The 22224-nt window shown below is 53.5% G+C and overlaps 1 protein-coding gene across 6 annotated transcripts in view; it reads left to right on the top strand.

Annotated features, from left to right (window-relative positions):
• ITPK1 (inositol-tetrakisphosphate 1-kinase) overlaps positions 1-22224 on the top strand; it is a 182115-nt gene that overhangs the window by 94208 nt on the left and 65683 nt on the right. For 4 of the 6 annotated variants that reach the window (XM_077941648.1, XM_002805189.4, XM_001094303.5 and 1 more), the window contains one exon: positions 11057-11182. In XM_077941648.1, coding sequence (XP_077797774.1) covers positions 11057-11182 — 126 coding nt within the window. Of the gene's footprint in view, positions 1-10232; positions 10577-11056; positions 11183-12531; positions 12645-22224 lie in introns of those variants that run through there. The other 2 variants (XM_028851776.2, XM_077941650.1) reach the window with 2 other exon arrangements.

Here is a 22224-nt window from a genome sequence, read left to right as displayed (position 1 = left end):
ACTGCACTCTAGGTGACTTGGAAAGTACTGAAGCCTCAGGCCAGATGTTGGAGAGAGGAGAGCCAGGATTCCTCGGGCACTGAGAGCAGGGAGGGTTTTTCAGTGAGCCCCTTGTGCTCAGCCAGAGCAGCTGGGTCAAGTGGCCCTGGGTGAGACTCAGGTTGTCATGTGTGCCATTTGGTGGGAAAGGGCAGTTGGACAGCAGTGGAAATCATTTCTGTTTTCTGTTGATGACTGTCTTGCTCACTCAGTGGCTGGTGCATGGGCTCTGAGATCTGCGGAGGAGTCCTGAGAGCCACATGTACACGGTTGTCCACGTGCGTGCACATGTTGTAGACGTGTCCCTGTGTTGGAACATCTGGAGTGTGGTTCTCCACTTGTGTAGCCCAGAGTCTGCCTCCCTGGCCCGGCCTCTCCCAGGTCCTTCCTCATTAGCTATGTGGATGAAGGCGAGTTGCCTTGGTGTCCCCATCTGTACAAGGGGAATAATAATCGGCTCTGCCTCACGGGGTCATTGAGGTGATTAAGTGAGATAGTTCATGCCAAGTGCTTAGAGCTGGGCTGGGTGCACAGAGGTGCTCGATGGCTGTTAATTATTGGCTGGATTTGAATCTAAGCCTGTCTGACTCTGACTTCAAACGTGTGTTCTTCCTAGAGACTGCTCAGTTGGTAATTTACAAACTTTCAGTAAGTAAATAAGACATTTTACTGGTTTTAAATTTCCAGGAGCACATGATGAGAAGTCTCCCTTTCACCCTGGTCCCACAAGCCCCCCGGTCCTCTCCCCCGTGGTGGCTGCCAGTCTGACCAGTTTCTTGTGCACATCCCCACATACTCTGTGCATATCCAGTAAGATCCCACTTAAGTCTTCGATAGGTTCTTGAGGACTGTGACTTTAAACGAAATGTACAATGAAACCAATTTTTTTCTCACTGTTATAAAAAAGTGACGTTGAAGGAATTGATGTTATCTGAGGACCTGCTGTACAATTCAGTTGATGCCGCACCCTCCAAGAACCTATCCCCAATGTTCAATGAAGACTTACTGTACAGGCAAATGTTGATTTTGTGTAACCCTTTATTTCCCTCCCCATACATATTCTAGCGTGCTATGCTCAGTGATCGGCACCTTCTTGGAGATCTTTCCATGTCACTACAGAAAGCGCTCCCCGTTCTCTTATGTGGCAGCATAGTCTTCCACCATATGGGTCATCATAAGTGATTCAGTCTCTTCTTGTTGGACTTTTATTTAGTTATTAATTTTTGGCGATTACAAACAGTGCAGCAATGTGTGTAAGTGCATATGTGGGTGAGTTCACCCTGTGGGATCAGGTGGTCCTGGGTGAGATATACCCAGATATTGTGACAGATATTACCGACTTGCTGCCTTTTGAGATGGTCAAATTCACATCCCCCCAGCCCTGGCCAACACAGCATGTTAACCATCTCTCCAACTTTCAACAATGTGGTACATAAAAAAATGATATCTTAATGTAGTTATAATTTGCATTTGTTATATAAATGAGGTTGAGTATTTTCTAATACTTATATGTTGGGAGCCTTTTGTAGTTAATTTTCTGTACTTACATTCAAACATATCTTTTGTTCATGTTTTCTGTTGTGTTAGGTTGTCTTTTTAAAAAAATCAGTTTGTACGATCTTAATTATATTTGAGAGAGATTAGTCATTTGTGATATGAGTTGCAAATATAATAATGTGGTGTTCCTGGTTAAGAGGATTCATGACCAAACCATGGGTTTTCCTTAAATTGATACATAAATATAACTAATTCTCCATCCAAGTCCTATTCTTTTTTTCTTTTTTTTAGACAGGGCCTCACTCTGTCACCCAGGCTGGGGTGCAGTGGTGCAATTTGTGCTCAAACCACGCTCCTGCCTCAGCCTCCTGAGTAGCTGGAATGATAGACATGGGCGTGTGTGCACCACCAGCCTGGCTAATTTTTGTATTTTTTTAGAGATGGGGTCTCAGTCTGTCATCTAGGCTGGTCTCAAACTCCTGGACTCAGGCGATCCACCTGCCTTGGCCTTCCAAAGTGCTGGGATTACAGGCATGAGCCACCGCTCCCAGCTCCAAGTCCTGTTCGTAAGGGTTTGTAGGAAAAATAAATGAGCGTGACTGGTCAGGAAGATTGTGAAAAATGGAGGACCTAGCTCTTACTGGTATTAAACTGTATTATGAAGCTATTGTAATTAAAACAATGTGGATAAAAGAAAACCAAACCAAATCAATGTGGTATTGATGCAAGACAAATTAATGGAGAGTCCAAAATATGTGGGAATTATGAAAATATTGGCATTTGAAAACAGTGGGTAAAAGATGGGTAAGTAAATGTTGTTGAGACACTTGAGAGCCCATCGGGAAGAAAATGTACACAGATGCACACCTCAGTCTTCCACTGAAACAACTTCTGGTGGATCCAAGATTTAATGATAACAACTTAAAATGTAAAAATAGTTGAGAAAACCATGGGCTGATTTAAACAACAGTCTAGGGAGCAAAGATCAAAAGATGAAAATATTTATACATTTGAATTACAGAAAAGTCAAGATTTTATGCCTGGCAAAACCACCACAACTAAAATAGAAAGACAGCAACGTGGGCGGTGCTAGGCCTTACCACTGCCTGCTTGCCCCCACAGCCTCCGTTCCTGCCCTTGTTTTCCGGGTTGGGGTGCCAGTGCCAGGCCCTTCAGCTTGGAGAGTTTCGTGAAGCTGACAGTGGTGTGCTGTGTCGGTGGCCGGCAGGATGGAAAGACCCTGATTCCAGCCCTGGATAGGCTCTGGCTTCCTGACCCAGGTGGCTCTCAGGAGATGGTGTGGTTGAAAACCTGAGGCCTGCCAGCTAGGATTTCAGAATTGTCCTCTTCTCCTGGAGCTGGGGCAAGTCTGGGTTGGCAACGCTGTGCTTGTGGGTGCTTCCCTGCTTCTGGCCCCCTCAGATTGTATCTCAGACCACATGACAGCTGCCCCCAGTCTCACTCCCTGCAAGTCAGGAAAGGACGTCCAGCCAGCCATGTTGTCAGCCCACTCCCCTTCCTGATGAAGGCAGAAGGCTCAGGAGCCTGTGTCCTGGAGCCACAGGGACCTGGGGGTGTTGGGGGAGATTTGCTGGTTATATAGCCTCAGTTCGGTTGTTTTGCCTCTTGACTTCCTTGCTTCATGTGTGAAATGGCAACAGTGGCCTCTGCCTCTTAAGGACATGGAGTTTACGTACTTAGGAGATTAGGTCTGTCATTTGCTCAGTGCAGCACCTGGAATATGATAAGGGCCCTGGTAGTTCTGGTGGAGGTGATGATCAGAATCATGCTGGTGGAAAGCCTAAGACAGACAGAAAGGCCTCCGCTGAGGCCAGAGAACATTCAGCCTCATGTGAGGAAGAAAGTCCTATTTGCTGACACCAGTGCAGCATAGTCAGCTCTAGTCACAGAGGGAAGTAATCGACGGCCGGCCCTGGCTGTGTGCTCATCATGACTATAGGAAGGATATTTCTTTACCCTCACTCCGCAGGCGAGGAAGCAGGCTTGGGGAGGGGAGGGATGTACCCTTTCCCAGGCTGCACAGCTGGAGGCTCAGCCCCTGCCCCCTGACCGCTGGGCATCCTTCTCCCTGGGGAGGGGGCACCTCTGTGCTTGTGGTGGTCTGGGAAGAAGAGCACTGGCCAGCCATGGAGGAGTGCTGTGGGAAAGAGGATTCTGCAAGTTCCTTCCTCCAGGCCTGGCAACAGGAGGTTAATGTGTGGGATCCTCTCCGCTCTCCCCACAACACACACAGAGTGCGGTCAGGCTTTGTTACGTGGCCTGTGATTCCTGCCTTGTGGGTCCAGATCTGCCAGCCCTTTTATGCCCCTTTTTTTTCTTTTTCTGCCAGCCTGTGATTCATACTTTCCCCCCGGGATAGGACTAGATTGGTGCCTGGCAACAGAGGGAGGGGTTAGCTCCTATCAGCTCTGACTGTAGCCTCTCAGGTGCCACTGTGAACAATAACACAGATGAAGCAGCCCCTCGGCCAAGACACATGGATCGAGGGACTCATCTGGCAGATTGAGGGGACTGCTAGGGGTGAGCTTTCCTGGGATGCTGGGGAGTAGCCACGTCCGTAATGTGGCTCTATGGAGGCTCCTGCCTTCTGCTCCTAAGGACTCTGACAAGTTATCTTCCTCTTACAAGATAAATCCCCGTTCCTCTCTCATCCAAATACTAAACTACAATGTGAAAAAAATCACAACTAAATTCCGTTCTCAATCTTGCAGTTACCTGTCGGGGCCTGATTGCCTTAATCTGCTTTTCTCCCCTTCTCTTTCCCTTCCCTTCCATCCTTCCTTTGTCTCAACAAATGAAAAAGAAAAGCTTGGGGTAGGGGGACCACCTATTTTATGAGGACAGATTAGGTTGTGCTGTATTTACCAACAGCCTCAGAATCTTAGCTGAAAACCGTGGGTTATTCTGCACTCATGCCACGTGTCCACAGGGCCAGCTAGAGGCTCTGTCCATCTTGTTCACTCAGAGATCCACAGCTGAGCAGCCGTATCTGGAAGGTCGCTGGTCTTGCACCAGAGGGGAGAGAGGGCTCTGGAGACCTCACTCCTGCAGTTACGGGCTCTGCCCAGGAAACAGCATGTTCTGTTTTCACTCACAGCTCATTGGCCACAACGAGTCACACGATCACCCATTTACCAGGGAATCAGGAAGTGCAGTCCTGCCTTGTGTCCAGAAAAGGGGCTGATAGGCCAGGTGTGGTGGCTCACACTTGTAATCCCAGCACTTTGGAAGGCCAAGGTGGGCGGATCGTGTGAGGTCGGAAGTTTGAGACCAGCCTGGCCAAACATGGTGAAACCCAGCACGTCTCTACAAAACAAACAAACAAACAAACAAAAACAGAAAAGCAGCTGCTACCCACAGTCCTTTTATTTTCATATTCTGGGTTTTCTTATCAGCCTTTTCCACAGTAAGTGTTGGTTCGTGTGGTTGTAATTCAAGCACCTACCCTTATCTCTATCAAGACCTCTTCATTGTCATCTCAGTGACTGCTTTTGTTGTTGTTGTTGTTGTCATTTTTTAAGAGATATGGCCAGGCACAGTGGCTCACGCCTGTAATCCCAGCACTGTGGGAGGCTGAGGCAGGTGAATCACTTGAGTTTAGGAGTTCAAGACCAGCCTGGCCAACATGGTGAAACCCATCTCTACTAAGAATACAAAAACTAGCTGGGTGTGGTGGTGCACGCTTGTAATCCCAGCTACTCGGGAAGCTAGGCCAGAGAATCGCTTGGACCCGGGAGGCGGAGTTTGCATTGAGTGGAGATCATGCCAGTGTACTCCAGCCTCAATGGTAGACCAAGACTGTCTCAAAAGAAAAAGATGCGATCTTGCCATGTTGGCCAGGGTGGATTCAAACTCCTGCGCTGAAACGATCCTCCCACCTCAGCCTCGTGAGTAGCTGGGATTAAAGGTGTGCCCCACTGTGCCCAGCCACACCATCTCAGTGGCTTGTGACTAGCCCTTTGTGGTGGCATGCCCAGCATTAGCCAGCACCCCATTTTCGCACATGCACTCTGTGTCTTTTCTCTTGTCAGTGTGTGGTCAGTGACTCTCCCTAGGCCAGAAGTGGCCTTCACCTGTTGATCATTTCCATAGGCCAGCATCCCAGGAGTGGGTGTGCTTATCCTTTGCCTGCTCTTGGACCTGGCCCTCCAACACCCAGTGTTGAGAACGCAGAACAGGACTGGCCCATCCTGAGAACTCAGGGCCAGTCCTATTCTTAAGGAGCTGTGCTTGCTGAATGGGTGTGACTTTTCTGGGTCTGATGTCAGCTCATAAATTCCCAGAACTTTGGCTCTACAAGGTAGCGCCATCCTCAGGCCATTTAATTGTCTCAACCCTTTATCTTATAGAGAAAAGTTACCCACTCTTATGCCTTCACGAGTTTGCTGTTTCTTCCCATTACCTGAGTAATTGGAAACCAGTTACTCAGGAATCAGGGAATTGGGTGAGAGAGCGTTTTCAACAGCTTCCCTCCCCAGCCTGGGGCAGAGGCTGCTAGGGTGACCTGTACTGTCCTTGTCCCAGGCTGCTGGTCTTGGTGGCAGCCCCCGGTGACCTCTAGCTCTTCACCTCTCTGGAGCTCCTTTGAGAGTGAGAGTTGTACTTGCCAGGGGAAGGCCTCCATCTCCTCTTTTCCAGGCTTCGTTGGAATCAAACCCATTGAAAACACACCACTGGCATGGAGTCCTCCAAGGCCAAGCTCCTTTCTTTTTGTTTTGTTTTGTTTTGTTTTGTTTTGAGTGAGGATCTTATTCTGTCTCCCAAGCTTGAGTGCAGTGGCGTGATAGCTCACTGTAACCTCTGCCTCCCGGGTTCGAGCAATTCTCCCACCTCAGCCTCCCAAGGAGCTGGGACTACAGGTGCCCATCACCACACCTGGCTAATGTTTGTGTTGTTTGGTAGAGATGGGGTTTCACCATGTTGGCCAGGCTGGTCTCAAACTCCTGACCTCAAGTGATCTGCCCGCCTGGCCTCCCGAAGTGCTGGGATTACAGGCGCGAGCCACTATGTCCGGCCACAGCGTCCTTTTTGAAGTCTGTCCATGAGGTTTCCAGATCTGACTTTTCTTTCTGGAGAGACCTGCTTCTGCTCGGCAAGGCCTTTGAACTTTGGCGATGGCAGTTCTGTCCCAGATTCTCAGATCCATGGAGAGGGCAGAGGAATAAGTCAGACTTCAGCCCTCTCACCCTTTATTGGTTGGGACAAAACTTTTGGGAAGTTTCCACTGGTCAGTAATAATAAGAATAGTAAGTATAGGGAAATACAATAGCTGACATTTATTGAGTGTCACTGGCTAGGTACTGCTAAGAGTGGGTGTGAAGTTGTGAGATTGTGACATGTTATTTAACCACCCTGCGCCTCTCATGAGTCCCCATCTCAGACCATTGTGAGAATTGAGTGACTCACTGCATGTAAAGTGCTTAGAGCAGAGCCTGGCACCAAGCAAGTATGCAAGAGCTGGGTGCTAGTGCTGGGATCGCGAGGCTTCTTGCTTTAAAGACAAGGAAACTGAGATTCCTAGAGGATGGTGGCGACACAGCCCTCTCCATTACCTGAGTAATTGGAAACCAGTTACTGAGAAATTGAGGAATTGGGTCAGAAAGATTATATGATACCACAGAGGAAGAGCAGCCTCCAGCTCTGGAGCAGGAGACAGTGGATTAAAGAATCAGCTTCATAACTGGGGTTATGGTGCAATCTTGGAGGGATGTGCAAAGGCTTCTGGGGCTATAGGGAACACAAGGGAGCCACTAATTCTTCCTGTTTGGGCTGAGATGAGTTGAGAAATGTGAAAGAGGATTGAACTTTCGCTCTGGGACTCTTAACAATCCTGTGAGGTGCAGGGAAGGGTTAATAGCACCCTAATTTTATGACTGGGGAAACGGAGGTACTCCACAGCTCACTGACCTGCTCTTGTTCAGAAGCTGGTGGATTGGGGATGGGTTTCTAGGCCTGTCTGCCTGGCCACCCCTCCCCAGTTCCAGCTTCTGGGAGAGACAGGGAGCGTCAGGACCTAGCTCAGCGTGGTTACCAGGCTGGGTACGATTGGGTTAATCATTTTGGAAGTCAAAGAGGACTTTGGGGCCACTGGGGTTTGCAGGCCTTTGTCCCGTCTCCCGGCCCTGCCCCCAGCTCTAGTAAGTCTCTGCCTTCGTCCCCGAGGGAAACAGTGGCCCCTTGTTTTCTCCGAGTTCTGAACTCCAAGCGCCACACAGAGCAGGATCCAGCATGGGCCCTGCAAGATGGCGTGACTTGGAAACAGAGCGCCCACAGACCTCAGGTCCCGGCGGGCAGCCTTTCACTGAGACACTCTTGCTCCTGCTGAGAGGGACAATCCAGACCCCATCCTCTGAGGAGGACAAGAAGTCCCCGGGAATGTTCTCTTTTCTGGGGGCAGAGTGTGGTCAGAAAAGCAGAATGACAACCTTGAAATGAGTTCCTGTCCCCATGGCATCTGCAAGACATGCCTCTGTGGTGCCCTTCCCCCTCGGGCATCCCCCTGCACAGTGTCCTTTCCTCCATGGCCTCCCCAGTCTCAGGAGCTGGGCCCTTTCTCCTATAGGGCCGCACCCAAGGGCCCGTCTCTTTTCCAGCCAGCGGAGGGAGACTGCGGCCCGTTTGCAGTGTGTTCAGGGGACAGACCCCTTCAGGGCAGTTGTGGCATGTCAGTCACCTGAGGAAGAGCCACCAGAGCTGCCAACAGCCCTGCTGGTACCCAGCACAGATGCCACAGCGAGAGGCGGCCGCACCTGAGAGCGGCCTAGGCCTGATGTGTGTCCCAAGCTGCTGTTCTCACAAAAGGGTTTTACTGGCATGAAAATGCTTGGAAAATACACAAAGGAGGCTGGCCCATTTCCAGAGCTCAGCTGTTTACCTTCAGCGGAGCGCCGGGGATGCGGAGAGCTTATTTTCCAAACAGCCACGGTTGTCAGGTCTACGGGCCTCAGGCTGATGCCAGGCGAGGACACCAGGGCGTCCCCTCTGCTCACCTCCTTCCCCAGCACCAAGGGAACGCCACAGTTTCTCCCAGGCAGGGAAACCTGGAGGGCTGTCTGGAGATGTGGTGTCCCGTCTCCCTGGTGGGCATGGGGGTTCTGCAGGCCCGCATGCGTCGCTCCTGTGGCCCGGCTCCCCCTGCGCTCGTAGCTGTCTTGGCCTCTCGTTTGTGGTGCCTGTCCCACTGGAGCCACAGACTGTAGTGGAAATGGGTTGGTGTTTGGCTGTGTCTGAGAGCCCAGTGTTCTCTGCCCATGGCCTCTCTACCTTCCTTCAGATTCTGCTTTTTCTGGGAAGAGGTGTTGGGTGGAGTGTAATTTGGAATCTGTGATGAGAGCCCAGCAAAGCTCTTGCAGTTTCTTCTTTCTATCAAAGGGGAAACTGAGGCCCCAGGGGATGGCGAGCCCAGGTCAGCGGGCCGCTTGTGGAGGCTGACACATGGGCATTGCCGCACAGTCTCTATCCTGGCCGCTCCACCTGCGTGGCCCTGCTTGGTCATTTTCCTTCCTGGGCCGTTGGTGTCCTGGTCTGTGCAGCAGGGAGCGTCCTCCCCGGCCCCTGGGCTTGCCGTGAGGATGAGCCAATGCCAGGTCTCAGGAGATACTGGGAAGTGTCTTTCCCGTCCCCTTCTTCACCCAAGAGCCCCAGAGATGGGCAACTTCTCAGCTAGCCTGGTTTTGGTTTTATTTTGTGTTGTTTTGTACACAGGCCTGTCACCATGGGGAGGGAACAGCATTCCTCAGTAGTTTCTTATTGTGAGGTCTAAAGGATTTTTTTTTCTATATAGGGGAAATCCCTTAACATCTTTCCTGGCAAACAGTAAGAAAGACGAGTTAAAGACACCAGCAGATGAGAGCTGCCGTGTTCCGGGGGTGCAACGGAGAAGAGTTTAGTAAGGGACCATCACAGGGTGTGGGCAGACCTGAGAGCCAGCACAGGACAAAGTTCCCTGCTAACAAGCCCTGAGAGCTGTCACCACCCCCAGGCCTGAGGGGACAAGGGGACCAAAACATACCTGGAGCCGTAGGGAAGGCGGTAGTATTGAGAGAGGGGCTGCCCTGCTCCATGGGGGCTGTGACTCCTGCCAGAAATACGGCAGGGGGTCGGGGCGTGAGGATGCTGCAAGTACACCCTCCCTCTCTCCTTCTTGCCCATCTTCTGTTGTGCCTCCAGTTGGCCCGACTTGGCCAGAGGAGAAGGCAGCCAGGTGGTTGTGGCCTTAGAGGACAGCTGCCTAGGGCACAGAGCAGGCATGGGGAGCGGGGTTGTGGGGGCAGGCAGCGGGGAATGGAGTGAGAAGCGCAGCCTGAGATCTGAATTTGTGTTCCCGCTCCACCGCCTTCCTGCTGTGGGACCCTAGGCAGGTTTTAAAAGTCTCCGTCCTCCACTTTCCTCATTTGTAAAATCACTTCTCGTAGTGGTTGTTAAATACAATGAAAGAAATGCACGCAAGCTTTGAGCGTGGTGCCGACTGCCAGTGACCATTTGTAGTTGTCATTATGATGTCTTTAGTAACATCTTTAAAACAATCAGCCTTGAATCCTGGAGCGAAACCCACTTGGGGGTGGGGTTGAGAGCAGGGGTGGGGCTTGTGACCTTCTCTGGCCTCTGCTGAGGCCAAATTGGGGGTCAGCCAGGTGCCGGGCTGGCGCCGCTGCCTCCGAGTCACTGGCCTTGCAGGTGGTGGTGGCTGTGGGCCGGGAGGGAGGCATGTGGCGGGTCAGGCAGCGGGTGTCAGGCTGCCCCGGCTTTTGGCAGGTGTTCCTGTCTTGGGGTCAGGTGACGCTGACTGTCTGTTGGCCAGAGGCCTTGGGGACTGATCATCCCAACCTCAGGCACTTGCAAAAATAAACACCTTCCCCGGCAAAGCAGGGGAGCAGCGTGGAACAGATTGCAGGCAGCCCTGCACGCCTTCGCTTCTCCCGACGAGCCCAGATTTCAGTGTGAAGTGCAAGCGGCTGGTCGCTCGAAGCAGCAACGTCTAGATTCCTGAGGACCACAGCTTTGCCAAGACTTTTTATAGGTTAGCAGAAGCAGTATCCGCTTAGATCTAAGTTCTGATCAGGCTGTGTGACGTTAGTCATTTACTTAACCCCTTGGAGCCCTAGTTTCCCTAGGTGGTTGGGCAGATGGGACATGTTCAGAAAAGCCTTTCTCTGTAAAGCCATTTCTCAGCATCACTTGCCTGGCCTGTTGACACCGTCACCTTGATTCCTCTTATGTGTCTTGTACATCCTGGATAGCATGGGACTTGGGGAACAGAAGTACAAACGTGGGCCGTGCCCTTGAGGAGTTAGCAGGAGAGAAGAGTTGTGGGGTCTTGGAGGGTTTGTCCTGCTTGTCCTGTCTATATTTTCCATGTCAGCCCTCCTGCCCCATCTCCAGAGTGCTACAGGGAGGCTCGAGGGTCCTCTGGTGATGTGCCCTGGGGTGGACAAGAGGATGGGGGCAGTGGACTGAGGTGCTGAAGTTGTTGCTTTTGTCTGTGTTCCCTGCCTCGCAGCTGAACCTGAGCCGGCCGATCGAGGAGCAGGGCCCCCTGGACGTCATCATCCACAAGCTGACCGACGTCATTCTTGAAGCTGACCAGAATGATAGCCAGTCCCTGGAGTTGGTGCACAGGTTCCAGGTGCGTGAGGACCATGCAGCCCTTGGCTGTGGCATTTTCAGGAGGAGGAGGGGAGGCCCTGGAATGGCCGTGTGCGTGTTTAGGGTGGTAGCGGTTCTCTGGAGGTATAGTCTGGAGAAATGGCTCTGCCACTGGCGAGACGTGGGCTCACGGGCAGGTGCTTTGTGCGGCCTCGGTGTCCTCGGGTGTAGCATGGGGACTGAACCAGGTCATGGTTGGGCCGTCTCCACCCCCTGGCTGTGTAGACACGGTTTACTGATGAGGCACCACTGAGTTCCAGTGTGGCCTCCACGCCCTCAGCACAGGCACGCACAGCTCTTTCCCCCGGCTCGGGTGGGCACAAGGGATGGAACCCTTTTGCTGCACATGATAAAGGGGACCCCCGAGGGCCTTTGAACTGAGTCCTGCCTTGGTGGAGAACCCTGCCTCTGCCCGTTACTTTGACCTGGGTACTCACCTTTGAGCACAGCCAGAGGTATCTTGCTGAGTCCCTTGGTCACTTCCCTGTCCCCACCCCACTTCCCCAGCAGCCTCGAAGGTCCTGCCCACTGCCTTGGGGTTCTCATGCTGGCTACTGACTTGTTCTGTGTTCTTTCTGTTGTGGACAAGAACATGATTCTGTCCTCTGGAAAGCGGCTCAGAGGTCATGAAAAACAAAGTTGTATTGTCAGTGAAAATGCAGGCAAGATGGTAGCTGTTTTCGGGCCTGCCTAGTGGGATGGGGATGCCTGAGCTGGGGTTTCCAGCATGTGATAGGTGCAGATTTGGTGCCCTACTTTTCTTCATCAGGACAAAGGGCATCTCGCCCGCCTCCTGGTCATCCACTGTCGCCGTCCTGCTGACACTATTTTCTCCCCGTGTGTTTGGGGTCGGCCACCTTGGCCCCTCTTGCTTCCCTGGGGCTCTCACCCTGTTCCTTGGCCAACTCCCTGCTGCACGTTCCTGCTTCCCACCAGGAAGTGGCCCCAGAGGCAGGTGCAGTCTGCTCCCGGCCTCCCCTGCTCAGGGGCAGGGCATGTCACACGTTATGCCCTCCAGGGCGTCTGCCCGGCCAGTGGCCCCAAGTCCATTCTACTTGCTGGACGCTGTCTCCTTCATCGGACTGGAGACTGTGGGAAAAACATGGTTGGGCTCCTCTGTGACCTCATGGAGCCTCAGTTTCCTTATTTTTAAAATGGGTGCTAGGAATAAGAAAAGCTCAGACCGTGTTGGGAGGATTGTGCTGGGGCTCGATGGGAACAAGACAGAGGAGAAGTGTGCCCTGGTGATGCACTGCTTCCTGAGCCCCTGTCCCATGCCAGGGCTGGGCTGATCAACACTCACCCATGTGCTGCATTTGATCCCCACAGCCTTGGTGCAGACTCACCAGCCTTGTTGATAAGCAGGAAGCGGAGGCGTGGGAACATGTGCAGCTTGTCCACAGGGAGCCGGCAGAGCCGGGGGTCAGTCTTGACTTTTTCAGGTGAGCCACTGCTCATCCTGGGGGCTTGCTGTTCTGTTCCTCTCTGGCCCCAGCCTACACAACTCTCCTGGGGTGTGGTCCACAGCCAATCCAAGTCACACAGCGACTTTCCCCTGAGCCATTTGCTCCTGCCTCACCCCCGTCTCCTTCGGAAGGCCCCCGAGTCCCCAGTTCATGTTCCTATGGTGCCCTCAGGGGACATTTTCTGGAGGAGCACAGCCATGCCTGGGCTGCTGCACAGCCCTTTGGTACAGGGATAGCGCATCTCTTGTTGAGTCCATCTGGGGGACAGTGGCCTTCCAGATACCTGATTACCGTTACCTCCGAAAGCACTGCAGAGCAGTTACCGCATACCAGGCCCTGCTGGAAAGCGCTTCACGGCGGTTGACCCATTTGCTCCCGTGAGCTGTAAGGTTCGATGATTCCTGTCCTGTGGATGAAGAAGCAAGTGCAGGGCAACTAGAAAGTGGTCCAGGTAGGATTAGAGCCTGCGCTAGCTTGCTCTCCTCACGTGCTGTGTGGCCTCTCCAGAGACGGATGAGGTGGAGGACTTGGGAGTCAAACTGTCTTCAAGGCAGATCCTTGCTCCAAAACTTAGGAGCCAGTCGCCTCCCCCCAGCCTCAGTTCCTTCCTCCTCGGGTGGGCAGGTTGCTGGGAGGAGTAAACGCCTGTGGGTGTGAAGTTCCCATTGTAGCTGAGTGCCACTTCATCACACCCACACGGTTGCTCTTCCTAGAGAGAGGGCCACGGCTCCCGGCTAGCCTGGGCCCGGAGTTCTGGAACATCTGCTCCCAGGCTCTTATCCCTCTTGCCTGCTCCCCAGGCAGGTGATGTCCAAACAGTGAATGAGAGTTTGGACATCTGTGTGTGTGTGAGAGACAAACAGTGAATGAGAGTGCCCACTGTGTTCCTTTTCTGGGCAGAAAAGAATATTACAGGGAGAATGTGTGGAGGGCAGCATGGGGACTTGTGGCTTAAGGCTGTCAGGCAGCCACAGATATGTTTCTCAGGTAGGGTCTTGGCTGGGTCTTGGAGGATGGTTGCTGTGACCTCACTATAACCTCCCAGCACCAGTATTTCTGGGATAAATTTTCATCGCCGTCTATGCTTCAGTAAGAAACTGGATATCTGATAAAGTGGGAAGTTTCCTCCTTTGTGAAGAGAACCATCCTTTGGGGAAAAGGATGTGGGGCTGCACTTTCCAGAGGCCCCAGGAGAGAGGAGGCAGGCGGGGCCGGCACAGAGAAGGACCAAGAGACACTGGGATGGGGGCCGGGGAAGACGCTTCCTCCTGCCCCTGGTCACTGGGCTGTCAGCGTTGACCGTCCCCCTCCCTCTGCCATAAGATGCAAGTTCAGAGCCAGACCATGTGGACCCAGGGAGGCGGACACTTGACCTCAGTCATGCCCTTTGTTTTCAGATTTTTGTTTCAAATTTTATTTTCCAAGCATTAACAAGGAGGCATGAGTGTGGTTTGAGGACTGGGAGGGATAGGGATGCTACAGGCAGAGGCAGGGGAAGCAGCACGCAGAGCTGGGGTCCTCCCATTTTGTTGTGAGCAGGAAAACAGAGGCAAGATGCTTTGCCCCAGCAGGGGCTCAGCTGGAAGGGCCTTCTCCACAGGCCATATTCAGGTCCAGGGAGGAAGGAGGAAGTGGTTTGGGGCTGTGTGGGTGGAGGAAAAGAAATTTCTGAGATGTTCCTCAGGGCCCCGGAGCACTGCACCAGGCTGCCTCTGTGAAAGCTCTGGTCCCCAGGGAGGGAAGAAATTCCCAGTCAGGAGGCCGTGCCTGCTTCTGGCGGCCCTGGTGAGCAGGTGGAGGGTGTGGGCCAGAGGCTTACTGCAGAACTTTAAAGCTGCTGGTCACCGAACCTTCACCACTGCCCCAGGGTTTTGGATTTTTTTTGTTTGTGTTTGTTTGTTTTTTGTGTGTTTTTGATTGGCTTCTAAATGGCTTGGCTCGGAGACTCGGTTGGGATGATTCAGTTGTTTTTCTGTTCCAAGGTTCACGTGGAGCCAGCAGCCTGGTGCCTCCGAGGCTCTGCCTGAGGTTTGGTTCTCGGTGTGCAGACCCAGGCAGGGGCCCCCAGGGCCTGGCCACATGGGCAAGTGGGGCTGGCGTGCCAAGAGGATCCCTGCCCTGGGCCTGGGGACACTAGGGGCCTCCTGGCCCGGTGAGTGGCTTCCGCAGGGGAGCAACACGAGCCTTCTCCTCGCCGTGGCGCCCAGAGCCATCTGCCAGGTGTGGACGCAGGGTGGGAGGAAAGGGGCCCGCCCTCCTTTTCTGCTGCCCCTTCTAGCCCCAGAATTGCCTCTGAAGGGCTGCAGTGATTGTGATCCATGGGTCATGTGGGGCTGCCTCGGGGGACCTTCCTGGGGTTCTGCCTGAATAAGCTTAGAACTAACAAGGAGGTTTCAGTCTCAACTGCTGCCTCTTCCCTGTCTTTATCAGAAGGACGGTAATTGTCCCCCAGATGTTCCCTGAACTCCCGGTCTGCACAGACTGCAAGGAGAGGGTCCTCTGCGGTAGCCCAGGAGCTCCTGGCCAAGAGGGGAGGCCGGCGGGCAGACCCAGAACTGACTTCAGTGCACCTAAAGTGATGTGTTAGGAAAAACATGGGTCTGATCATAGCACAGCTTGGCTTAAAACATCCCATGCTTTCTTATTGCTGTGACACTGAAGGCCATGATTGCCAGCTTGACCCACGGGGCCTCAGTGATCTGCCCCACCCATTCCTTCCCTGGCCTCCTCAGCAACTGCTAGGGCTCTGATGCGTGTCCACCTCGGCGTCTTTCCACAAGCTGTTCCGTCAGCTCAGTGCCCCTTCCCGAGAAACATCCTCCCTCGTGAGCTGACTAATGACACATCTCTTGTCCCAGGCCCTGCCAGCTTAGCACTGTTTCTTGATGCCCTTCGGAAGTTTGTAATTCTTTATCAGTGGCTATTGTCTGTCCTTTCACTGGGGCAGGGATTGTGTCTGCTCCCAGCAGCTGGTGTTCCCACTGCCGCCTGCAGTGCCTAAGTGTTTAGGTGGAGGCGCATGCCCTGTGCTGGTCATGTGCTGGGACGGCCTTTCATGGAGTGCCCTGATGGGCTTGTGGAGGGAGGACGTGGCTCTGCTGGGCTGCTGGGAGCAGGGAGGGAGGAGGCCAGGAGGGTTCATGAGGCAGATGGCACTGCCTGATGGGCATGTGTGGCGATGTCTCCAGGTGTCAGCGAGGTTGGAGAGGGAGCAGCAACGCCAGAGCTCCAAAGCTTTTTCATGCCAGGCTGTGCAGCTTGGAATCTATCCTGCAGGGAGAGTGGGGCGGGGATGGTGGTGATGCGATCGGATATAATTGGCAAGAGAGAGGCCCTGCTTTGAAGGGGAGATTGCCAGTGCAAGATGAACTCTGAGCAGGTGAGGACACTGTTTACTCCTTGGAACCTGGGTGCTTCCAAGATGAAGAAGGAGCTCATGGCCCCAGGCTCAGTGTTGTGCCCATCTCAGCCCCAGGTGCCCTTGCATGTGGTCCTGAGCGTCCCATCCCTCTGCTGCCGTGATAGGCCGGCCTCTGAGCAGCTCGAGCCTTGTCCAGCCTACACAGGACAAAATTGCACTCACCTCCTGGCTCCTCTCAGTGTGTAACGATCTAAAGTGGATCTGGGAAGGAAGCTCCTGCCCCGAAGAATGCAGGAAGAGAATGCACACTTGGCCACACTGGTTCTTTCCGTGTTTTGCCTGGAAGGAAACCATGTTTATCCTTCAATAGTGCCTCCCCGATCCCACCACCCTCCTGAGGGGACAGGAAGCAAATGGGACTGGGAGCTGGTGGGAGGGGGTGACGTTTGAGGTCCTCCCTGCTAGTCCGCCAGGCAAGGCCAGGTTTCACTGCAGGGGTAGACAGCTCCCCTCACCCAGCACAGGCTGAGCTTGTCTTGTGCCACATGGTCCCGGAGGGTTAGGCACAGCTTTGCAGTCTGAAATGACAGCCGTCACAGCAGGGGGTGAGAAGGCAGTGAGGCTTATGCTGACTCTCAGTGTCTACCTTGTGGTGACACGGACTCATCCATCTCCCTGGACCTCCCTACAGGCAAGGGAACTCAATACTGCACAGTTCCCTTTTCTTCTTAAAAACGACTAAAATACCTTGTTAGGGTTATTGTTAGCATTAAACTAATTAATACGTGCGATGCCCGTAGTGCTGGTATGGTGTGAGTGCTGCACGTGTGTGTAATGCTCGGCCACGCTTAGTGTGAGTGCCTGGGGTGTGATGACGCGTGCAAGCCACTCAGTACAGGCCTGGCGCCTAGTGAACCGTCAGTCACCGTGGCTTATGTCAATATTATTATTACAGTGACAGTAGGACTACTCTGTCAGCCTTATCTGTGGCCGCAGCTGACTTGAGAGTTCTCAGTCCTAATTGGAGTCAGTGAGGCAGTGATTATGAAAGTGTCCCCAGACGGGAGATGCATTCTGTGCTAGGGCAGCGGAAATGCCTAAAAGGCAGGGCCAGGTGGGGGTCAGAGGGACTCGAGTGCTGTTCCTGGCCCCACCCTTCACCTGCTGGCCCACCTGGGCCTCCCCTTGCCTACTGCATAGGGAAGGTGCAGAATGGCACAGAAGACCTTCAAAGCTGTTGCGTCTGCCTCCAAAGGACTACCCAAGGCCTCGGCTCACATTTACCCCAAATATGATTTCACAGCTGCATTGAATCAGACCCTGTCGGTCCCTGATGTTTATTGAGCAGTCGCCAGCACAGGGATGGAGAGGAAGTAGAAGAAACAAAGGTTTTTGTTGTTCTAGGTCTTCGAATCCGACTTGGAAGATAACATCTAAGCCTATCAGAGGATAAATAACACTGTAGAATCTAAGTGGTTTGTGTCGGCTTTGCCTTTGTGCCTGCTGACCGGTGGGGTCAGAGTAAGAACCGTGTGCCCCTGGAAGGGGTTTGTGTTGTCACCAGGGAGCCGTGGGAGGGCTCCCTATTTGCCAAGCATGTACCATGTGGCCCTTTCTGCCATGGGCCGTTCTTATCTCTTATGTCTTTGGTCCTCATCTCAGTCCCTGAGATAATGGAATTATTTCCCCATTTTTCAGTGGGAGACAACTGCAGCTGAGGGAAGTTAAGTCACTTGCCCAGGGTCAGGTAGAAAGTGGCAAGGCCAGGACCATAGCTTGGAGGGGGTTTGGTGACACCTGATGGCTCTGTGGGTGGTGTGAGGGTTGGTGATTTCAGGGCCACCTTGGCAGGAGGTCATCGTCTGGGATTGCCTCTGACACAGCTGGTGCCATGTGACAATGAGACTGCTGGCCAGCAAATGCCACGGGAGGCAGAGTTGGACGCATCTGGTGGCCCTGGTCCCAGAGAAACAGATCACGTCCTGTTCTGGGGTGGCTGTGAGGTCAGCCTCTCGATAACTGCTGCCCTGGGTCATAGGCGACTCCTCCCGCGGTGTCTAGCCACACAATCTGTCCATTGTGCACCAACGCCAGGCCAGGAATCGCCCTTTCTGCTTTGGGGAGGGCGGGGCCGTTCTGTGCCGTTAGCCTGTTGCAGTTGCTTCCCCTTGTGGAAAGCAAGCCTGGTCCCCAGGAAGACATGTGGCCCTCTTACAACCAGGAGCAGAGCTGGACTTTGTGTGGCTCGGTTGGGACAGGGGCAGGAGAGGGCACCCCAAAGCCTGAGCTCTGAGCCAGCATGTGGGCTGCCGCCCCTCTGCTTGTGTGTGGACAGTCAGGGTTTTTCAGCTCAGGGTCTGGGGGCTTGTTGAGTTTTAGAAATATTAATGTTTATCAATAATACATTTTCCCCAAAGTTTTAGAAAGAACTTTTATGCACACTATTTCTGGATTTCTTAACCTCAACATGATCGACAACTTGGGCTGGATAATTCTGTGCTGCTAGGGGCTATCCCAGGCAATACAGGGTGCTTAGTAGCCTTCCTGGCTGCTCATTAGCAGATGCAAGCAGCACTCCCCACCAAAAATCTCTCCAGATGTTCCCTGGTGGAGGGAGCCCACGCCACCCGTAGTTAAGCGGCGCCACGTTTTGTAAGAGATGGGTCCGGCAGCTCTGAGAGCTCAGGCCGGCCAGTCAAGTCGTTCCTGATTTTTGTGTGGACCCTGAGGCCCTATTGGGTACAGTTTCTGGGTTTTAGTGTTTAGAATCGCACACCAAGACGACTAGCATCTTGTGGCTTCTCTTCTTCAGTAATATGAATACCTGCGGCAGAAAGGACACCCTGTTTTCTGTTTCCTCCTGGTTTGTGTGGGTGGCATGACTTCCCATCGTGTTCCTGTGCTGCCTGTACAGGCTGTGTGCCCGGGATGAAGCCCACTGTGGCTGCCTTTGTTTTCATGTAATAAATCCCATTGCCACCTCACCAGCCAAGAGTACAACCGACCGGGTAAACCATGCGCTGGGCCTCTGCTGACCTTGGCCTTCTGGGATGGACAGAGTGAGGCATGAGGATATCCTTTGAGCCCCTCCCTGTAGGTCCCTGCCCCAGGCCTCCCACGCCTCCTGGCAGCCAGCCCTTGGTCTGGCCCTGGCCCTTACCCATTTGTCTCTCCACTGATCTGTGAGATCATTTATCAATAACAATGATGTTCATTCAGCAAGTCTTAGTTGAGAACTTACTGTCTGCCAGAGTTCCTAAAAGACATTACAGATGCAACAATCAATAAGACCTGGTGGACACAGCCCCTGCCCTGCTGGAGCTGTATCCAAGTGTGAGTGCATTGGATCATGACAACAAAACCTAGGTAAATAGAGGACAAGGTAACACAGCCCCAGTGATGGCGATTACTAGGAAAAAACACACCGAGGCCTGGGAGAACAGAGAGGTGCTTGTTACTGATCCTCTGAGGAGTTGACATTGAGCTGAGGCCTAAAGGGCAGGACAGTCAGGAGGGGAGCAGGCAAGGGGGCAGCACCTGGCCAGGCCCTGCAGTGAGATAGGATGGAGCCGCAAGGACCCACGGTAGCCAGGCGCAGCTGGAGCACGGTGGCAAGGGCTGTCTGCAGTGGGCTGGGAGCTGGCAGGAGCCAGACTGAGTCTGGGCCTGGTGGCCCCCTGGGAGCGCTGGGTAGCTCTTTGAGGACTCGAAATATCATGCCAGCTCCCCTCTTTGATGGCCCCAAGTTGAGCCACAGACAATGTGACATTTTCTAGTCCCCAAGCTCTCTGAGGAGGAAGGAGCCCCGCCCATTGCAGTAGTCAGAGGTCAAGGAGGAGCTCCCGGGGCAGCAGGACGACTCCCACTTCTGCGCATGCCCACAGCCACTGAAGAGGATGGCTGACATGTGGAACCGAGGCCAGTGTCATCCACAGGGTAGATGTCGTAGCCAGGTCACCCCTGGCAGCAGGAGCTGTCTCTCTTCTTGTGCACCTAGAGCCTGCACCAGAAACTAGAAGACTGGGGTGGCTGGATGCAGAGGTGAGGAGCCCAGGGGTCCTCTGGCCTCAGTGACCCAGTTGGCCTAGGTCAGCAGCACCGCCGCAAACTGTGCCCTGATTCTGGATGACTGTTCTCTCCCTGCAGACACTAGTTTGTAAGCCCTGCTGGCTGTGAGTCATGTTTGCAAACCCAGCAGTGCATCACATGGACAAGGCATGGGAGTCCACGGGCTGCCAGGAGGCATTGGCTTGTTCTGGGAACTGAAAGTCAGACTCAGCCAGGCGACTGTGGGCCAGGTTGAGGTGGGTGGGGCTCCAGCAGGCATGTCACCTTTGGCCTCGATGTAGGGAAGCTGCTGTCCTGTGTGTTACTGTACACAGGGGAGGGGCCGCTGCCCAGGCCCACCCGAGCGGGTGTGTGGGATGCGTGTAGGGTTCAGACAGGCGCTTAGGGGGTGTCGGGCTGCTGCTGAGGTTGGTGGAACCCAGCTCCGTGTGACCTTGGGCAGGCAGCCCCTTTCTTGTCCCCCTCTTGTTCAGCTGGTAGCTGTGACAGCGGGCTAGGTGACCGACCCCTTCTAGCTCCATCTGTGTGGAAATCCCAGCTGTCCCTTCATCCTGTGGGATCCTTCCCTTCCCTGGTCGCCTAGAGGACCTGACTAGTGCGATGGTGCTGTGACAGAGAGCATGTAACATTTGTCAGGGAAATAGCTCTGGCTGGGCACCTTGCCTGCCTCCCGCTGACAGAAGGTGGAGAAAGCTCATAAAAGTTTGGTGTGAAATCTGGGGAGAGAGGGGAGGTATTGTTTTCAGTGGCGGGCCTGGAAAAAGGGGGCGTTTGCTGTCTCCAAATAATAGTGTTCTGTTTCCTTCCAGCCCTCTCCTCTGTAGCGGTCAGGGTTATGTTTTGGCCTGAAAATCATTGTTTTGCATGGGTCTTTCTGCTGGCTCTTGAACAACGTTTCTCCCCTAGAGAGCCTGCGGTTTCTCCCAGCCATGGCTCACACCACGTGCCAGGCGGCTAAGTGAGGTGCATGACACTGTAATGCCTCAGTAGCCCCGTGGGAGGATGACCTGAAGTGACCATTGTGGGTGGCACCCACCTTCAGGATGGGAGTGCCTGCGACCTGCAGGCCACAGGAGACACAGTGGGGTCTGCATGCAGAATCACATTCAGGGTGCCCCGTTTGGGTGCTCAGGCCCCTGCCCTGCTCCACCCCACACAGCCCCTTTTAATGTCTTCCCCCAGTCTGGAATGGAGAATCACGTACCGTTCATTGACCCTGGAGCCTGGAGCCTGGTTGCTTTGAATCCCTTATTCGATATTCATTCTGTTCACCAGGGAGGGGATGGGTTGTTGGTGTCTGCTTCAGGGAAGCTTCCCCAGCCCTTCCCAGGGCGCTAGCGTTTCCCCCACCCCTTGTTGGGCTTGGGACACTGAGTTTGACCAGCTTGCACATGGACTGTGAGTCTGATGGATCCTAAGTGTGGCTTGCCCTGTGCACCACTGCTGGGCTCTCAGCAGTCCTGAACGAGCTGGCACGTGCATTTGGAACAAGTTTGTGAACAGAGTCCCTCTGCTGCCCAGCCAGCCACTTCCCGTCTTGGGGGGCAGCCATCGGTTCCAGTGGCCTGGAGCCTTTCCAGGGGGTTCTGTGGGACTGAACACAGACAGTCTTCCTCGCTACACAGCCCCTGTACAATGGGGCTATACGGTATGCCCTGGAAGTGATCTCATCTTAGTCTTTTGCAGGCAGCCTCATTCTAACGGCTGCATGTTAAACGGCCTTCCTCTCCTTTACCAAGCCAGCTCTCTACTGGTGTATACCTAGGGCATTTCTGATCATGTTTTAGAAACATGCTGTAGTGAATAGCCTAGTACATGTATTTTTGGGTACACAGGTGAGAAATTCTGTAGGATAAACACCTAGGAATCGGGATGCTGAGTTTGTGCATTCTGAGTTTTGGCTGTTGTCCAGTGTCTCTCTGCAGAAGCCAGTTACACTGCCACCAACTAAGGACTGGTCCCTTTTCCACCACCTTAGGAAGCGTCTCTAATCAGTTTACCTTGGCATGGAGTCACAGAGTGTTGGAGGGTGCCAGGATCCTGGCAGTCTCCTCCTCTTGCCTGTTGGTTTTGCCGCGGGGAGCTCCAGGCCTTGGGAAGGGTGGTGTCATGCTGCCTCACTTGGCT

Source organism: Macaca mulatta, chromosome 7 (genome assembly GCF_049350105.2).
Source record: "Macaca mulatta isolate MMU2019108-1 chromosome 7, T2T-MMU8v2.0, whole genome shotgun sequence".
Lineage (NCBI taxonomy): Eukaryota > Metazoa > Chordata > Mammalia > Primates > Cercopithecidae > Macaca > Macaca mulatta.
This window is presented reverse-complemented; position numbering and strand designations above follow the sequence as displayed.